This window comes from Taeniopygia guttata, chromosome 1 (genome assembly GCF_048771995.1).
Source record: "Taeniopygia guttata chromosome 1, bTaeGut7.mat, whole genome shotgun sequence".
NCBI classification, from domain to species: Eukaryota; Metazoa; Chordata; class Aves; order Passeriformes; family Estrildidae; genus Taeniopygia; species Taeniopygia guttata.
The window spans coordinates 18,639,916-18,659,061 of record NC_133024.1 but is presented as its reverse complement, the minus strand read 5'-3'; the positions used below and the strand labels follow the sequence as shown (position 1 = coordinate 18,659,061).

The following is a 19,146-nucleotide window of genomic DNA, read 5'->3' as shown; positions in this document are numbered from 1 at the left end:
GGAAAGCGAAGGAGCAGCGGGCGGACGGAGGCCGGCGGTGAGGCCCGAGGCTCGCTCCAGCGCCTCCCCCCGTGCAGGCCCGGCCCGGCCCGCGCGGGGCCTCGCGGAGCGGCCGCGCTCGCCTCCATTTTTCCCCGAAGCACCGCTCTCCGCCCGGCGGCAGGCACGGACCGGCGCTCCCCGCAGGCGGCGGGGCCGGGCCCGGCCGGAAGCGCGGGGAGCCGGGGGACGCGATGGCGGCCGCCGTGTGCTTCCCCCCTCGCGCCGCGGCCCGCGCTTCGCCGCCCGCTCCCCGGCTCCCACCTCTTGGTTGAAGGCGTTCACGGCCTCCATGTCGGCGCTGGCGGCGGGAGGCGGCGGGCAGGCGGCGGGCGGGGCGGGCGGGCGGCGCGGCAGGGCCGGTCGGTGCCCTCAGGGCGCGGCCATGATGGCGGCGGCCATGGCGGGGCTCGCGGGCAGCGCGCGGCCCGGGCCGACCGCGCGACGGGCGGGGGGGGGCGGAGGGGGGGGAGGCGCGGTGCACGCCGGGACCGGCCGGGCCTCCTCCCGGCCCACGCGAGAGGTTGGGCGGGAGGGATGGCGGCACCACGTGACCGCTCGGCCGGGCTCGGCTCCGCGCGCGCGCCAGCGCCATGTCAGCGCCGCCCCCGCTGCGGCGGCGGGAGAGAGCGGCGGAGCCCTCAGCCGTGCCCTAAACCGTGCCCTCAGCTGTGCCCTCAGCCGTCCCTAAGCCGTCCCTCAGCCGTGCCCTAAACCGTGCCCTCAACCGTGCCCTCAGCCGTCCCTCAGCCGTCCCTCAACCGTGCCCTCAGCCGTCCCTCAGCCGTCCCTCAACCGTGCCCTCAGCCGTCCCTCAACCGTGCCCTCAGCCGTCCCTCAACCGTCCCTCAGTCGTGCCCTCAGCCGTCCCTAAGCCGTGCCCTCAGCCGTGCCCTCAGCCGTCCCTCAGCCGTGCCCTAAGCCGTGCCCTAAACCGTGCCCTAAACCGTGCCCTCAGCCGTCCTTAAGCCGTGCCCTCAGCCGTGCCCTAAACCGTGCCCTAAACCGTGCCCTCAGCCGTCCCTCAACTGTCCCTCAGCCGTGCCCTCAGCCGTCCCTCAACTGTCCCTCAGCCGTGCCCTCAGCCGTGCCCTCAGCCGTGCCCTCAGCCATCCCTCAGCCGTGCCCTCAGCCGTGCCCTCAGCCGTGCCCTAAACTGTGCCCTCAGCCGTGCCCTCAGCCATCCCTCAGCCGTCCCTCAACCGTCCCTCCGCCGTGCCCTCGGCCGTCCCTCAGCCGTGCCACCGGCACTGCCCTGGCCCCTGGCACGGCACCGCGGTTCTGCTCCTCAGAGCAGGCCACAGCTGCTGCGGTCCGGCCGGGCTCGGCTCGGTTCGACTGAACTCGGCTGACTTGGGCTGACCTCATGAGTTCGGCCCATCTTGGTTCGGCTGGGCTTGTCCAGGTTGGGTGGGTTCGGTGCAGCCCGGCTCGGTTGGGCTGAACCCGGCTCGGTTGGGCTAAGCTCAGCTCCGAAGAAGGGTTTTAGTGCAGCTCAGTGGGTACAATAAAACTGAGCCATAGCGTACAGTGAAATTGCGGGTCCCATCAGTGCTTTTCTGTGGGATGTAAGCACGGAGTATTTAAACCTGAGAAGGAGTGTGTGACTAAGCAACTTGTAAACATTTTTGGTTTTGCTCCACTGATTTTGTTTTATCACTGGAAAAAAAAAAATCTAGTTGTATTATATTTGAGGGAGGAGAAGGAAATCCTATGCGAGAGAGACAACTCCGGTTGAGGATGGTAACAGATGATAAAGTTGATTTCCTTGGTTCTCTGGAGAAGCACTGATCAAATTCTAACCTGTGGCTTCTATTACAATTTCCGGGTATTGGGGAGCAAATAATTGCTGAGAAGCTTCACACTTTAGATTTCGAACTTTTTTTTTTTTTTTTTTTTTTAAGTTTCTTTTACTGCTGCTCCGCCAGTGCCTGCAGTGGCCAGGAGATGGCCCTGATGTCCGCACTAAGAGAGGTAAACCAGGGAAAACACAATTTTCTCTCCCTGGAACTGTCTGAGGAGTGTCACCAAATATCTTGGGCCACTGTGAATTCACGGGATAAAAGATGACTTTGATCTCGTGGCGCATGAGGGGCGCAGATTCAAGAACAAAGTCCAGGAACTCGTTGCTTCACAAAAGAACTCTGTTTCCTTGCTCAGTACGAAGGATCTGACGTGCCCCTGGATTCAGAGGACAAAATCCCTAGGTGTTGGTGGGGATTTGTTTGTTTTTAAACGAGAACAATCCTAACGGCAGTTGGCAGCACTTTGCTCTGAGATGGTGAGGTCTTGTCTAAAGATTATTTTCCACTGAAAAAGGCTTTATCACCTCTGGTTTTTCGTACTGCGGTGTCAGTGCATGACACAGAGAGCCATGGTCACTGCCCCTCGTGCCCTGCTGTCCCTTTCACCTGCCACTGCCCACAGCACCAGGTTTTGTCGCCACTTTATTTTTGGGATTCACTTTCAGACCTTTTGCTGTGCTCTCAACAAAAGCAGTCAGCCCTGCTTGCATCCAAAATTCCCCAGGCTGCGTTCTTTTCAGTCAGAAAACTGTGTGTGAGAGCACAAAAACCTGTTCCATTTTCTTAGTAATAAAAACACCATTTTATATATGTACACATACATATATAGAAACACACCCACACACAGACAGACTGCGCCATGGCCACTCAGCAGATTGTTTTCTACGTGGTGTGCAGAAGGATTCTTGCAGAGGATGATCATTTTTGGGATTCAGGTCTGAATTAAATCATCTCAAATCAGGAAGGCCTGGGTGGGGAGGGACTTTAAAGCCCATCCAGTCCCATTCCTGTCATGGGCAGCAGGGACACCTTCCACTGTCCCAGCTTGCCCCAAGCCCTGTCCAGCCTGGCCTTGGGCACTTCCAGGGATCCAGGGGCAGCCACAGCTGCTCTGGGAACCTGTGCCAGGGAAGGATGCTCCTGGCACTCCTGTGCCTTCTGTCACCATGAGCTGGGAAACGCTTCATTCGCAAACCCGCATCAGTTCTGGTTTTGTTTGTGGGTTGTGTTTTGGTATTTTGGTTGGTGGGGGGTTTGTTGGTTTGTTTGTTTGTTTGCTTTGCTTTTTGGGGAGGTAGAAATCTCATTGTTTCCAACGTAAATGATTAGTAAACAAACCCTGCCAAGATAAATATTCCTGTGCGTGCGTGTGCGTGCGTGTGCGTGCGTGTGTGTGTGTGTGTATGTGTATCTTCTCTTCCTTAAAGAGAGGAAACAAGTCATCGGATGGATTTTTTGGTCCGTGTGTTCCTCCAAAACTCTGGAGCACTGCAGAAAGGGGGTGTCTGAAGGACTCGAGCTCCACATCTCACTGCCACATCTCCTGGAGGCAGTGAAGCTGCTTCCCGGGTTTTTTGGCTTTTCCTGGATTTTAATGTTCCACTTCCTGTCACAAAGAGCAACATTTCCCCAGCTTCTCCTGCTCCTCTGCAGGCTCATGACTAATTGTCAGTGGCAATTTAGTACCTGCCTCTTTCACAGCACAAAGATATTTTTTTTGTTTCCAGATGGATTTTTTTCATTTATTTACAGGCCTGGGGATTTTTGTGTGATGAGAAACACACATTGCAAAGGTTTTTGGGGTTTTGTTTTGTTTTGTTTTGTTTTTTTTTTGTTTTTTTTTTCTCTCCAATACAAGCATTTCTGTGTTCTGATTTCCTGTAATTCCTCTATAGCCACAAATATGGGTCATATTAGAAAAATATGGGCAAGCCTAGAGTGGATTCTAGGAAAAATACCTTGCTGTAAGTGTACAAGTACAGCTGGGAATATATTAATGTTAAATACATGTGCTTGTAAATAAGATCTTTTATTTAGATATTTTACTCAATGTGGGGATTGGGACATACTTCAGAAGTCATTACTGCCAACATTTTGGGAAGATTCTTAGAGCTTTTCTGCATTTTTGATATTACACATTTGGAAAGCAACCAACTGGCAACAAGGCACATTTGGCATGGGCTGGGAAAATGTGTATTCTGCTTTGAGTGACCCTGAGGTCTGTTAGCATCTTATTTAGAATACTTAGAAGATGAAGCTCATGTAATTATGCTTTTTGTACACATTCTTCTGTTTTGGGGAAACAAGGCCTTAATCTGGTTAATTTATTTATCTTGTTATTGGTTACTTGATTGGATAAAACCTTGGCTATTGATTGTCCAAACATTTCAGTTGTAATGCTCAAATATAAAAATTATCCTGTGATATTACCAGGGTTACTTATAAAAATAAACTTTTTTGAAAATGGACTGGTATTAAATATTGTGCTTTAAATTTATTTTTGTGTGGCTTTGCTCTGCTTAAAACCTACTTACTCTGTTTGTTTTAAGGGTCACACCCACTTTTCTCACCTGTCCTGTATCTTATCCTGTATTAATGTATATTAGGGGACAGACTAAAGGAGTGCTTGTATCATAACTGTGAGGCAAAATCCTGCAGTCACATAAATACCTAATCCCTAGGTATTTAAATACATCCCTGGATTCATCCCATCAATCAACTTTGTCCCATTTGTCCTTCACCCTTCCATATTTTTCAGCTTCCTCTGTGCTGTGAGCCTGCCTCTGTGTCCCTTTCAATTTCCTAATGCCAAGCTTGTGACTGCTCCTTCAATCACCTTCCAGGAGGAGTGAAGCTGCCTTTGGCAGGAGATGAAACACTCTTAGATGAAGGGATAGAGCTGGGAAGAGCTCCAGACGAGCTCGTGAGAGCTGACCAGACATATCACTTGATTGAACAAAAGTCAGTACCTCTCCCTATGTGCTCTGCTGGACCTTCCCACTCTTTCTGTTCCAGCAACTCCCACTTCTGGTGGCAAAGTTTTCTCTGGATTCTCCCTGCAGGGTCTGGTTGGTTCCTGAAGAATAACTGGAGCTGCTGGTTGGTCCTGCCAGATGGGTCACTGTGGTCCTCTGGGCCACCTTCCTGTTGACGCCCAGCACCAGGCTCCTTCCTGCCTGACTCCCAGAAAACACATCTGAGCCTGATTTAGATTTCCAAAGAAGGAGACTTTGCCATAATGCCTCGCTGGGTTGCTGTGCTGCTTAATTACCCTCAATGTTTAAAATATGTGTCTTATTTTATAGCCTGAATTTGTCTGGATTCAGCTCCCAAGCCCTGGATCTCATTATAGCCTTGTCTGCGAGCCTGTGCTCCTACTCAGGCACACAGACTGGGAGCAGGAGCCCCCTCCCTTTGCTAGGCTTGAAAGGACCGAGCTCCTTCCACTGCAAAGTTTGTTATTTCAATCCTTTTTCACTCTCAGAGCACTTTCCTGAATTTTCTTCAGTTTACCAACTCCTTGACTTGTGGAGGTGCACTTTTCCAGCTGGGGTTGCAGGAGTGCAGGATACTTGGATCATTTAGCAGCCTTTTTTCTTCTTTCCCTTTTCTCAAGGGAAAAGAGAAGAAAAATCCTTTTTTCTTCTTGTTCTCCCTCAGGCCAGGGACTAAGATGTTATTTTTGATAGGCAGGAGGGCACGCCCAGTGCCTGAGTCACGTTATCTCTTTTGGCCACTTCAGAGCAGACAGGGAGTAGCAGGGTCTGAAAGTGCTGTCCAGGCCGGAGTCTTCATGAGTAATTCCTCTTACTGCCAAATATTTCATGGTACTTAGTGTTCATCAGCCGGGTGGATCAGTGCTGATTCAAGGGAGAATGTGCTTGCTACAGAAACAGGTGCAGGAATGAATAACCCACTGGGTTTTGCAATAATCAACCTGATATTCAAACACGATTCTGTAATCATGTAAATATGCAAACCCAGAGCTGTATTTTCATCTGTGTTATTTCTTTTTTTCTTCTTTTTCTTTCTAGAAAGTCTGTCGGTAAAATACTCAAAAATTTTATTTGGATCATTCAGGAAGTGTCTTCCAGTTTTCCACTGAATAATTTACAAGGATGTGTTGACTGGAATCTCTGTCCCCTTGAGTGTTTGAAGCAACTCCCCCCTGGAATTCCTGGGATCAGAGCCCAAGTGTCTGCAGCAGCAGCAGCCACAGTGGAAGCTGGGGGCAACAAACCCATCTCTGTACCCAGGGCACCAGTAGGAGAAAGTGTAACAAAATCTCATGAGAAATATTATTTCACCAACTTTTTTTTTTCTTTTCTGTTGCAGCGGGAAGTTGGAACAAATGGTCCCTGCTTTGTGTTCCTTGAACAAATGTGATAGGGGGCTTGAGCTTGTGGATAACTCTCCTGAGATTGAAAAATAAGCAAGAAAGGGAAAATAACCTGGAGAGAAACAGGAACTAAATGGGAACAGGGCAGCCTCTGGAGGAGCTGCACCCCAGCCAGAAGCAGGGATTTGAGGGGGACGTGTATCTGTGTGGAAAGGGAACATTTCCTGGGCTAGAACACGGTGGGATGCAAAGGAGCTGTGTTGGCTTTCTTAGGTTTTACAGAGATGGGGCAACTGAGAGGCATTTTAAAAGATTTGATTCCATTATCAGTCTCGGTGAGTAGTGGGACACAAGAGACGTAAAACCAATGCCATTCCAACAGAAGCCAACTCAGCACGCCTCGTTTTAGTATTTGCATACAAATATACAAACTAGATAAACTTTCCATCAAGTTTGAAAGATTCCTTAGAAATCCATGTCCCACAGAGCTGTGGGAGGGAGGCTCTGTAGTGCATCGCCAGGCTTCAGGAAGGAGAACCAAACCAGCAGAGTTTCCCTGTGAAATGCACAGCCAGTGCATTCCAGGTTTGCTTCCAGCCGTGGGTCCCTGTGTCGGCTCTGATGCTGTGAACCCAAGCGCCCCAGTTTGGAGCAGTGAGGCAGGAATTTGCTCTTCCCCTCCTCTGAGCGCTATCTTGACAGCTGAGAGCAGCCAGAGAGCTTTTGCTGACACGCCCTGAGCTGGAACATCTGGAGAGTGTAAGCTCTGCTTTCCCTGTGAAACATCCTCAGCTCAGGAATTTTCTTCTTCTCCCAGTGGCCTCCTGCAGCCACATGCACTGACCCCAGGGCACAGTGCAAGATGTTTGCCTGGGCTCTGGCAGCCAGGCTCAGGATAACTCATCCCATGGGAGTCTGTGTGGGATGGTGGCTTTTAAACCATGGCTATCTGTCCAGGCTGTTAAACAAACGAAACAAATCCATTTTACAGCAAATGAATTGACTGAAATAAATAAAGCCCTCAGATTTTGGTGACTGTGCTGTGGGGGTTCTCCATGCCTGAGTGAGCAAGTGACCTCTGCCAGGCCACCCCTTCTTGATCCTGCAAGGGAAGTGTATCCCAAATGCCTCTGTCATAGCAGACTGGCACTTGTGACACACTCAGGAATAAGCCAACACTGAAGTTTTACATGGAAGTGGTGCAGGTGACAGACAGGATTTCAATGGAACAAAGAAACACATTTCTTCTCTTTTTTTTGGGGGGGCAGTTCAGCCCAGTTAGTCCTTTTAAGCATGCCAAGGAAAAACCTTGAAATACTTGTGGATTGGAATATGTATGGAATAATGCCAAGGGCAGGGACACCTTCCACTATCTCACGTTGCTCCAAACCCTCTCCAACCTGGCCTTGGACACTTGCAGGAATTGGGCATCCACAGCTTCTCTGGGCACCCTGTGCCAGGGCCTGCCCACCCTCACAGGGATTCCTAATTTAAAACTGAATCTATGATTTTTAAGCTTGTGTCACTTCAGAAATATTTCAGGTGCTGAACACACACCAGAGTATTTTCACCTGTAAATAATTGCACACTTCATAACTGGGTTTGCCAGCCCTGAGTCTTTGATGTGGTGTCCACAGCTGGGGAAGGTGCATCCAGAGACCTGACTGCAGCAAGGTAACTGTGATTTGCAAATGAGCCTTGCAATCATCACGCAGCAAGTCTGTCCTGGACACAAAGGAAAATGCTTGGAAAATGAATGTTTTCAGCTGCAAAACACCGAGATGAATTTTCATCGCTTGGTACAAGACTGCGTTCATTTCAAGGTTTTCTAATCTGATTATTTTGCTCCTTTCCAGCAGTTCATTCAGCCATCCAAAATTCTCTCATGCTTAAACAAAACATGGAGGTCTTTGTTCAGGAGGGAATCACTGCTCTGGTCACATTTTAACAAGGTGTTTGGAATATTTCTTGCAAGGAAGCATTTGAATATCTGCTTTTTTCTTTTTTTTTTCTGAATAAACACCCCTTACTAAAGATGCAAGCACATAGCCAGTCCTGGGCTGGGCTCTGAGGCACTGGGATATTTTCTGACCATTGCCAAGAAAAAGGAGGAGAGTAAGGAGATACAACCACACATTTTGAGGGCATCTTGGTTCTGAATTGTCACTGTGGTGTGGCACTGGCAGGAGGGTTTGGAGCAGCAGCAGGCCCTACTGGGGTGTAAAGCTTTATTTCAACTCCATATTTATCATCACCACACACTGAAAAGGCTCTCAGGGCACAGGAACAGCAAGACTGACCCAAGGAGGCCACTGCAGGGGCTCTGTCAGCATTCCCCACACCTCAGCCCTTTTCCTGCAGGATACACTAAACCCAGGGATTCACAACAGTCTGGTCTCCCTGTTCTTCCCATCTCATCCATCACCGACACTTAAAAACCTTTTGAAAATACAGGGTATTTCCCACACAACCCTCTCGTGTTCTCTTACGTGTAAATGGAACTTAAAACCAAGGTCCTATATTGCACAACAGTGTGCACCACAAGGAGGCCTTGACAGCAGCGTAATTGAAATTCAGAAATGGAACTTCTCAATTAATGGAACGGGGAAAAGAATAACAGCACCAATACAGCAACCCCCTGCCAGTCACTTTGGTATTAAATTCTATTTGTTTTCTGACACCTCCAAGAGCTCAGTTTGTGTGTTGGCTCTGGGGGACAGAAGCTGCAGAGAGCAAACTGGAGATTCTTGGGGGAGCACAGGTCTGGCAGAGATTTTGGAGGGGCTGTGCCACATCACCCCACTGCCAACACATTTCTGTAAAAGTCATCAAATAGTTCAGTGCTTACTCAGGTCAATTTTAATTCATATATATACATACACATGTGTATATATAACTATATTCTGAATATTTTTGAGGATGACATATGTCCAAAGACAAGTTTTAAGCTGATGAATGCTCAGGATCCTGCAGCCATGGAGAAGTGAGATACATTAGTTCTCCAGGCTGGGTTTAGGAAGGCCCCTGTCCCTGTCAGCTGAGTGGCAGGACTCAGGCACAGAAGGCACAATGTCCTCAGCTAGTCCTGGACATCCCTGGCATGTGGAGAGGGTTCTCTTCACTACTGCCCCTGGTTTGGCTCCTTCCTGTTCTTGTGGCAGTGCCAGCAAACACAAGTTTTCCTCTCCTGAACTCAGGGATTCAAACACCGTAAACCCCTTTAAAATTATCGAAGAACAAATATATTCTCACTTTAAAAAGTCTCCTTTAAATTAACTTAAACTCTTTTAATCTCTAATATCTGACCTCCAAATTTTACAAAATTAAAGAGCTGTCAAAACAAACCACCCCAAAAAAACTCAACGCAAAACCTGCAAAACCCCCCAATTATTTTAAAGCAGGATGAGATACCCAGGAAAGCATAAGCAGTAACAGCCTTTCTCTTTTTTCAGCCCATCAGCACTAAGTCAGGGTACCTCCTGTGACCTGACTGAAGTCAGCAGTTACCCACTGGCTGCAAAAGCCCTGCTGATCTGGCAGGGAAATGTTGAATTACCACCTTTAATCTGACCAGGACAGAATGTTCTCGGTGCCCTCCTGCAGCACAATTATGAGTTCCCAGTAAAGACTCAGCCCAGGTAAACCTCAACACTGGGGCCCAGGTGCCCCAGCCTCCCTCGTGGCTGTAAAACTCCCAGTCCACAAGCCAATAATCCATTTTACTGCAGTGTTTTAAAAAGCTGGATGGCAGAGGACAATACTCTCAGGGTAACTCTGCATTTCTTTGCTTTCATGGGTATAAATCAAGCTCTATATTATTTTTAGCAGCTTGCTATTACAGCTTTTGCAACCCGAAGACAGAATACTGCCTTTAATTCATTAGTAATTTCAACAGTTAATCAGTAAATGTCATTACCTAGAAAGTCTGCAGTTCAAAATAAAGCACACTGGAGTTAAATTTAAATTAGAGCATGGACAGAAATGAATGCAGCCTTTGATCCCCTTTTCATCCAGACTGCACCCTGATGGGCACAGCTGGACAGGATGGGAATGGTGAGAAGGCAGCGGTCTCGCCTGGTAAAAGGATACTGTCAACTCATTAAGTCCTGGAGTTGAGGCAATAAAAAAAAATATTCACTGGCTTCTTCCAGTGCTCTTCTGTTTGCTGCAATGGACATTTCTCACCAGCTTTATTTTTGAAAGAGGCTGATTTTCAGGTGTTTGACTGGAAAACACACCATTAACATCTGTTTAATCCTCCAAGTGTTTCTGTTAGGGGAGCCCAAACAAAGGCACCCGGCTCTGCCTGCCTTTCTGCGAAGGGATATTCCTTCAGGCAGGGAAAGAGTCTGGCTCCAGACCCTCTTAGCACAGCCATGTATTTAGATAAGACAGGATGCAGCCTCTTCCCAACTGGAAAGCAAGCTGTACTTTTCACTTTCCCAGTGTAACTGTCTGCAGTACAGCTTTCCCCCCGCCTTTTCTTCCCCTCTCTTTTTTCCCTTTGTTCCCACACAGCAACGTTTTTAAAACCTTCACATTTGTCATGCTGACCAGAGGAGCTGTGGCACAGAGCCAGGCTTGCCACGGAACCATCCTGCCTTGCTACTCTCCTCACCTGTGCAAGGACTTGCTCACCTTCCCTGCAAACACAGGGATGGCCCTGGTGCTTTCCCATTCCAGCTCTGATGGAGGAGACCTCAGTGAAGCTCTCTCCTGGACGTGTCCTGCCAAAGCACAGCCCAGCTGCCATCAGTTCAGGCAATGGGGCATGATCCTGTGTCCTCACTCCTTCCCACAAGGCACCAAACCACTCCTGGGATAGGTCAGAGGATGTGCAGACTCTTGCTTCGGGTGGTCATGTCCTGTAATGCTTGTAAATTTACCCAGTACATGCAATGAGTGGAGGTTTTCAAACCAAACTATTATTTATGGGCTTTGAAGCTTTCCCTTCTCCAGTTTCTGCCTACTGGGACAGTCCTGGATTTCTGTTTTGCTTGAAATTTCATCTGAAAACATATATTTCAGTGGAGCATGGTTGTGTGGAGCCAGTTCCAGGGCTCCCAGCCCTGAGAATGTATTTAGCCACTGGGAACGCATTTTGGAGAGGTCAGTGAGTGATTCAGATGGTGGAATGCGGCCAGTGGAGACAAAAACCAAAGTTAAATGGGCAGCAGTGAGATGCAAAATCAGATTTACATTTTCAAGGAGTCAAAAGAAGAGTTTAAAAAACAGGGAGACGTGTGTCTACTAGCCCTATGGTGGGAGCAGGAGCTCGGGATGGGATGGGATGGGATGGGATGGGATGGGATGGGATGGGATGGGATGGGATGGGATGGGATGGGATGGGATGGGATGGGATGGGAGTTCTAGGTCAGCTGGTGCCAGGTAAAGCTGCCCCGCAACAGGAGGTTTTGCTGACACAACTCACATCTGTTAGGGTGTGCGTGGTTTCTTTTAAGTTTCCAAGTATTCCCTAACACAAGCACGCAGGCAAAACTTAAAAATGTGGATTATGTTTAAAGACAAGCAGGGGCTCTTCATGACTTTCTGGCTAACACAACCAAAGATGGCTTGGAGGTTAAAACACTTATGAGGCATCTCAATGAATTAATTGCTCCATCAGATCTCCCGCAGCACGAGTGGCCAGCTGAGACAAAGAGGAGGACAGAGCATCACTGACCATCAGAAACTCGGAGCGGGGTGGCTCTGCCGCCTCTGCCTCTTATTCCTTCGCTGCTCTCCTCCGCTCCCGTTCCCCAGCTCGGTGGGAGAGGGCTGCGCGGTGACAATGGCAGTGTCCTCCTTCCTTCTCCGTCCCCACAAGGTCGGGCGGGAAGGGCTAGTCCCACGAGCCCGGCCTGCAGGCGATGGGCGCCCGGGCGCGCTCCTCCCGGCGGGGCAGCGCTCGGGGGATGCGGGCAGCGGGATGGGGGAGCTCGGCCAGGACCCTGAGCGCCGGGAGGGAGAAGATGGGGAAGCGGCGGTGAAAGAAGCGGAGAGGGAGCCGCCGGAGCGGCGGTGGCCATCGCGCCTTTCCGACACAACGGCGAGGAGGACTCGGATGTGCTGGCGAAGGGTGGTGGGGAAAAGCAACACAAAAGCTGCTCCGGGGCAGCAGCGAAGCACAGCGAGTGGGGGCCGTGCCCGGCAGCGCTCTCCGGGTCATTCCCGGGAGAGATGCGCTGCAGCCCCGCGCTGGGATGCCGGGGACGGGGGGGGGACAGCCGGGCGTGCAAACCCTCGGCTCTGGACCGCAGCTGCTCCCGCCGCGTGCGAGCGGATTAAATTTCCGCAAATTCGAACGGAACGAGCCCGCTCCCCCTCCCTCCGCTGCCGGAGCGGGGAGGAGGGCCGGGGGGAGGCGCCGGCTCCGAGGAGGGGCGGCAGCCCGGGCCACCGCGGCTCGCCCAGCGTCGGCCCCGCCCGCCCCGCTCCGCCCCGCTCCGCCCCGCGGCCCCTCCGCCGCAGCCGCCGCGCTGCCCGCCGCAACTTCGGTGAGCGCCCCGGAGCACCGAGCGGAGCGGCGGCAGGGCAGGGCAGGGCAGGGCAGGGCAGGGCAGGGCAGAGCCGGCATGCCGGCGGCGGCGGGCGATGGGCTCCTGGGCGAGCCGGCGGCCGTGGCGGCGGGCGGGGAGGCGCGGCGGGCGGCGGCGGACGGCGGCTCCTTCCTGGCCGCCTGGCTCAGCGCCGCCGCGCCCCGAGAGCGGCTCCGCGACTTCCAGCACACCAAGAGGGTCGGCAACTACCTGATCGGCAGGAAGCTGGGAGAGGGCTCCTTCGCCAAGGTCCGCGAAGGGCTGCATGTGATCACCGGAGAGAAGGTACCGCCACCTCCGGGAGCCCCCCGGGGGTAGAACGGGGGGAGAGCGGGGGGCTGGCTAGTGAGCGGGCTGTGCTGAGTCCCTGCCGGCCGGGAGGGTGAGCCCCCGGGAGGCTGCAGGAGCTCCTCTGGCAGGATGGAGTAGCCCTCTGTGAGGCGGAGTAGCCCCCCGGGAGGATGGAGGTGCTCCTCCAGCAGGATGGAGGAGCCCTCCGGAGGGTGGAGGAACCCCCCGGAGCATGGAGGAACCCCCCGGGAGGGTGGAGGAGCCCCCCGGAGCATGGAGGAGCCCCCCGGAGCATGGAGGAGCCCCCTCGGCGCCGTCCCCAACTTTCCGCGGCTCCGCCGGGCGCTCCCCCCGCGGAGCTTTCCGCGGCTGCTGTCTCGCCTTCCTCTAGCACTACTTCGGCTGCCTTGACCTGTCTTTTCTTTTTTTTTTTTTTTTTTCCTTAAATTTTAAATTTTCACCTTCGCCTCAGTTTGTTTGCTCACTTTTTCTAGTGAGGAAAGTGGGTTTTTTGGTGAGACTCGTGTTGCTGGGGAGCCGTCACTGCGTGCAGTCCAGTCGCGACATGTCGCACGTGGGTACACACGGGTACTTGTCGCGCACCTGGCGATGGGAGATGCTGCGGGAGGGGGCACAGTCTGAAGTTGTTTGGTTCAGCACACGGCAGGATGTGTTCGGCGCTGGAGATGCACCCCGGATGGTTCTTCCCTAGGGTGCTGCTTGGTAAACTCCGCACAGCGTCTCTGCTTTTTGGTTTGGCTCTTACCCATCAGTTAGGGCAGGTCACAGCGGTATCAGGAGCAGCAGAGGCTTGGCTGGGCAGTGAATCCAGCAAGGACAAGCCCCCCGGATCCCCCGACAGAGAGTTATACTGCTCTTGTTTATCCACACAACTTCGGAGTGCTGTGAGGAGCGGCTGAGGGCGCTGGGGTTGTTCACCCTGGAGAAAAGGAGGCTCGGGGGGGACCTTGTGGCTCTGCACAACCCCCGACAGGAGGGGACAGCCGGGGGGGTCGGGCTCTGCTCCAGGGAACAGGGACAGGAGGAGAGGGAACAGCCTCAGGCTGGGCCAGCTTGGACATCAGCAGGAATTTCCTCATGGAAAGGAGTTTTAAACAGTGGAAGGGGCTGCCCAGGGACGTCTGGGGTCTCCATCCCTGGAGGTGTCCGAGGAAGGACTGGGGGTGACATTCAGCGCTCTGGGCTGATGACAAGGTGGGAATGGGGCACAGTTTTGGGCTTGGTGATCTCTGAGGACTTTTCCAGCATCTGGGCTTCTGTGAGCTCTGGGACTTCTTCCTCTCCTGTGTCCTTCACACAGCGTTCCCTCCCGAAGCAGGATGCTGGGTTGCTGCTGAAGCCTTCCCGGAGCAGTGGGGCTGTGAGCGGTGTAAATTCCCTCCTGCTCCAGCGGCCCTGCGAACGTGCCGCTGTCGGTGATTGCATTCTCGCACTCTCGGGCAGTTATTTTTTCATTCCAGTAAATTTGTCATGGAGCGAAATTTAATATAGGGCTCTGAGAATCTCATCGTGTGAAAAATGATAAGGTTTGTGAATATTATCATGTAGGAATGCAAAAAAAAATAAAAATGTTGCCCTCCTCTGTTACCAAGCGTGTGCTTCTCCTTGGTAACAGAAATACCCAATGATCCTGCAGTTGATAAAAGGCACATGCACACACACGTTCTCCCCACCTCCACGTTTTGGGTTTGCTACATTTATCTCAGTCTGTTAAGAGGGGAAAAAAATAAAAAAGAGCTACCACACACCCCTCTGTCTCAGCTCCCAGGTCTGCTGCTTGGCTCGGGTTTTTTTCTTTCTCGGTGTCTTGAATAACACACACTGACAAAGTGACAAGCAGAAACTCGGCGAGTCACTCTTCCTTCCTGCTGAGCGGTGTCCATCCCTGGGGGCAGGCAGGGTGATCTTTGAGCTCTGTGCTGTGGCACTGGCTGAAGGACCAGTGACACACTTCCAAAGTGACTAATCCAGTGTCCACCTTCCCAGAAATCCACCTCTTCAACTCCAGCTGTTTATGGATAAGCAGCTCGAGTTAATGGGTGGGAGAGAAGAGTTATTAATGATTTGCTTCGGGTGAGGTCCTCTCTGAGCGAGGTTCCTCCCTCTCACCCCAGAGGAGGCTCTGTGGGGAGAGAGCACTGCACTTAGCTGTGGAGATCAGCCATTCCTTGAGCACTTCCACCACAGCATCCTCCTGTGGTCTGCTGCCAGCAGAGCATCCCTGCTCTCCAGCCGCCAGGCACTTCTGTTCCTGGTCCTCCCAGGAAGGGAAGGAAGGTCACTCCGTAAGGGCCTGACGGGTCCCCACTTCCATGGCCCGAGGCAGGTTTTTGTCCGTAAAGCCACTGTTGAGCTGAGGGCATTGCCTAAATTCAAGAGGATTGCCCTAAAAGAAGTGTAAAACAGTCTTGCTGGTGCTGAGCCGAGGGCATTGCCTAAGTTCAAGAGGATTGCCCTAAAGCAGTCTTGCTCCTGCTGTCTGGGAGCTGTTCTGGCAGAGCAGACCTTAGGGTCACTGAAATGTCACACTTCAGTAGGGGAGGCCCAAACAGGTTTTGATTTGCAACAGACTTTAGCAACTCCAGAGGAGTTAATGCTCTTTGCTGTCTCAGAAAATGGTGTGTTTGGGGACGAAATCCCTGGATTAATGAGCCCCCAGCCAGGCTGGGATCCATGGCCCTGACTCAAGGCATTGTACACACTGGAGGCAATGCCGGGCGGGTGCCAAAAATCTGCCATTACCTCACCCTGCCATTGCTGGGAGCTGCAGAGGTCTTAAGGAGGCTGGGCTGGCACATTCTGTGGGCCAGGCTCCTTCATCAGGGCAGCTGATGGATGCTGGTGCACTCGGGGTGACCTGTGTGGGATGGGGCTCAGCAGCTCAGGAGGGTGAGCTGAGGTGAGGTTTCTAAACCTTCCCTTCCCAGGTTTTTATTGCTGGACTTCAACCCACACCTCTCACGGTGCTCCTCGTGGATTGTGCTGCCACAGTGCAAGGCATGTTATTTTCTGGGCTTGAAAAAGCACTTGGTGGGGCCTGATGCAATTAGGTGCAGGAGAATGTTGGATAGATTATTCTTTCCGTGGCTTTTGAATGAAATATCGCAGCTTGGAATCTGACATTTTGGGGTAAAGGGCTCATTTGTCAGCTCAACTCAGGCAGTCTTTAGTGCTAATCCTAAGGAAACATAGCTCCTCTGTGAAGAGCAAGCCAATTTAGCTTTAAATTGTGAGTGAGCTGTGTTTGGGTGGCTTTGGAAGCCTGTGCACAACATACTCTTGGATTGTTCCAAGTCATTCGCTGGGTGATGGGGACGAGGCAAAGGAGATCTCTCTCCTTTGTAAAGAGATATTTTTATAAAAAGAGGTGTATTTTTAGGAAAATACACTTATGTTTTGCATTCTTAGGGAGCTGAGAGTACATTGCTATCACTGTGGTGGGGTGATTTGAGGCTCTGTTATCACACTCTGTGTTATCTATTCTGTTATCTGCTGCAGACCCCAGTGCAATGTCCCAGTAACTCTGTACAGCACTGTGGAGTGATAGCACATTGACAATATATTGAGCCAAAGTTCCTGTAAACAAACCTGATCCAAGATTATATTTAGCTGCTTTTCAGTGTAATTTTTGGCACTACAGAAAAAAAAGTCACTGAGGCAAATTGACTCATTTGATTTCTCATCCAGGGAAAACTTTGTTTATAATTTTCTTTAGTGCTATTGTTGAGCTGGAACAAGGTACGTTTTTAGTTACACTTTGTCAAGAGGCTTTCAGCAACAGTAGGAAGCAGTGGCTAAAAATACAATTTACCAGTTTTGCTATGGAGGCAAAGCAATTAATATTAAAAATGGCCTTTTCACAGAAGAGTTCACGTTCAGAATGCATTCTTTTATTGAAGAGGTAGAGAAAAACGATACAAAGAAAAGGCGTGTTTGGGGTGGGTGGGCAGAGCAGCCTCCCTGCAGAGACCTGGAAATGCCTCTTTGTGCCAGAGTTAATTTTGCCAGGAGTAAATTCACCCTTTCCCTGTCTGTTTCACCACAGGCTGCAGGGAATGGAGACTCGGTGGCTTTTGGGGCTGTTGGCAGGTGGGGATCTTGCCCCGTTGGTGCCCTGGGTGGCCGTTCCCCCCCAGTGCCATCACTGCTCCTCACTGGGAAATTCAGCACTGGGGGGACTCAGCCTCATCTGTATTTCAAACCCCAGAGTTTCCCAAGCAGTAGCACTGCCTTAAAACCTGGGAAATTGGGTACATACCCATGCACAGTTCTAGGATCTTTACCTCTGTCTTTACTCTTTGTGAATTTTGGGGGCCTTGAGTGTGTGTGTTGTGTCACTTTCAAGCCATCCTGCCAAACAAATGGGTCAGCAGGTTGCCTCACTGCAGACTAAAGTTGATTTTCTAGGGTGTTTGCAGGTCTTTCGGTTCAGCCTTTTCCTTTTTCCTCCCTCCCAGGTATTGTGAGGTTGCAGGTAAAACTGTGAGACCTTCATTGTTGTCAGGCCGTCCGAGGGTAAAACTGCAGGATTTTAATTTGAAATTTGATCTGTTATGGTCCAGTGATACTTGTATATCAGTTTCGTGGATGGGTTTGTTCTCTCACTTATGTTTAGTTAGTAATTTTATCTTTACCTGTTCCTCAACATACTTTCAGATTTTATCTCTATCCAATTTTTTTTTTTTTTTAAAGCTTATTTTGAAAAGCACTGGCTGCGAATCCACAGGGTGGCTTTTTCCCAGGATCTGTTCCTCTTTAATAAACAGCTGCCAACTGTTGCACCTGGCTGATTTGCCACTCTGAATTACATGCACCGAGGAAACAAAACCAGGGTGTTTCTACAGCCTGCATTTTGACATTTTTCACTTCTAGGTGTTTGCTTTCGCAGCTCTTCTTTTCGCAGGAGTTTGTGCCTGTGTGTGCAGATGCAGAGTTTCTGCTGAAGCTGCTCCATGCACACCTCTGTTAACACGCAGCCCTCCAGGAAACGCTTTGGGGAGCGGTGTTGTGCTTGCAGTGGCAGCACTGAGGACTTGGCTGGGAGCAGGAGGAGGCTGATGTGTTAGTGTGGCGTTCCCTCGAAGGCGTTGTGCAGCTTGCAGGACTTGGAGCAGAAGGCAGAGTGAAGCTGATGTGCTCCCAGCTGCTCAGTCTGTTCTACCTGGAAAACAGCCAGGTGAAAACTGGATATAAAGCCATGCTCTTCCCTCTGTCCCTCTCCTGCGTTGTGAGCAGGAATGAGCTGGGATAGGCCAGAAGCCTTTCCATTAATGCAGAGTCTGACTTCCAGAAAGACTGACTTCATGTTTTTCATTAAGTAGCTCGCAACTTGTTCTGCAGTGAGCTGAATGGCTGCACATGTGGCAGTTCCTTATCCTCTCGAGATAATCTGCTTTCAAGTTTGCATTCAGCAGTTTTAAGGATGCCTCGTGTCAGCAGTGTGCTGCTTTTCCTGCAGGCTGTCACCCTTGCAGGATGGAGGCAAGCCGAGTGGTTTGGGTTGAGCTGACACCGGGTGACGCTCACATCTGGATCCCCGTATCTGTTCCTGCCAGTTTTGTACTTTTAACTCGTTTCATGATCTGCAGAGCTGCATGCCCATTTCCAAAGGCATGTGTTGCCTATAAAAGTCCTGGCAATGAGAGCACATCTGGCTCCCTGCATTGTGCAGTGTCTCCTCTGGCAGCAGTGACCTGCAGGGTGCTGCTGCAGCTCCTTGCATTTCACCAGATGCAGCATCTCTGCCCCTCTGCCCTCAGGAGCTGGGAAGGGGGAGGTTACTGATGAGCAGCACGAGGATGTAGCCCTGTCAGAAAAGCAGTGGTGACAAACCTTGTGGTGGCTGAGTTGTCACAGTCTGCCTGAACCCCCCTGGACCGCAGCACAGAAACAAGCTGAGGGTTTACAGCTGACTCTGCTGTTCTTCAAGGGTATGGAGAGGCATCCAAGCTGTCCAAAGCCAAGAGCTGGGGAGATGTCAGCCAGGAGGTGAATTAGGGGGCTGGCAGGGTTGGTGCTCACCTGGCAGTGTGGGGTACAGGTGCACCAGAGCACATTGGCTGAGCTGTTGTTTTCAGATGAATTGAAGGGCAGAAACCCCAAACTTCCCTGT

The 19,146-nt window shown here is 51.2% G+C and overlaps 2 protein-coding genes across 4 annotated transcripts in view; one reads left to right on the top strand and one right to left on the bottom strand.

The window, feature by feature from the left end:
• Positions 1–443, bottom strand: part of SCAF4 (SR-related CTD associated factor 4) — a 28,705-nt gene extending 28,262 nt beyond the window's left edge. For both annotated transcript variants that reach the window (XM_030264272.4, XM_030264279.4), the window contains exon 1: positions 304–443. In XM_030264272.4, coding sequence (XP_030120132.4) covers positions 304–333 — 30 coding nt within the window. In that variant the 5' untranslated portion in view covers positions 334–443. The remainder of the gene's footprint in view (positions 1–303) is intronic.
• Positions 444–12,611: 12,168 nt separating this feature from the next.
• HUNK (hormonally up-regulated Neu-associated kinase) overlaps positions 12,612–19,146 on the top strand; it is a 41,609-nt gene continuing 35,074 nt past the window's right edge. Inside the window, exon 1 of one of the 2 annotated variants that reach the window (XM_012570010.5) lies at positions 12,612–13,007. In XM_012570010.5, the coding sequence (XP_012425464.4) occupies positions 12,759–13,007 (249 nt within the window). In that variant the 5' untranslated portion in view covers positions 12,612–12,758. The remainder of the gene's footprint in view (positions 13,008–19,146) is intronic. The other variant, XM_030264261.4, reaches the window with a different exon arrangement.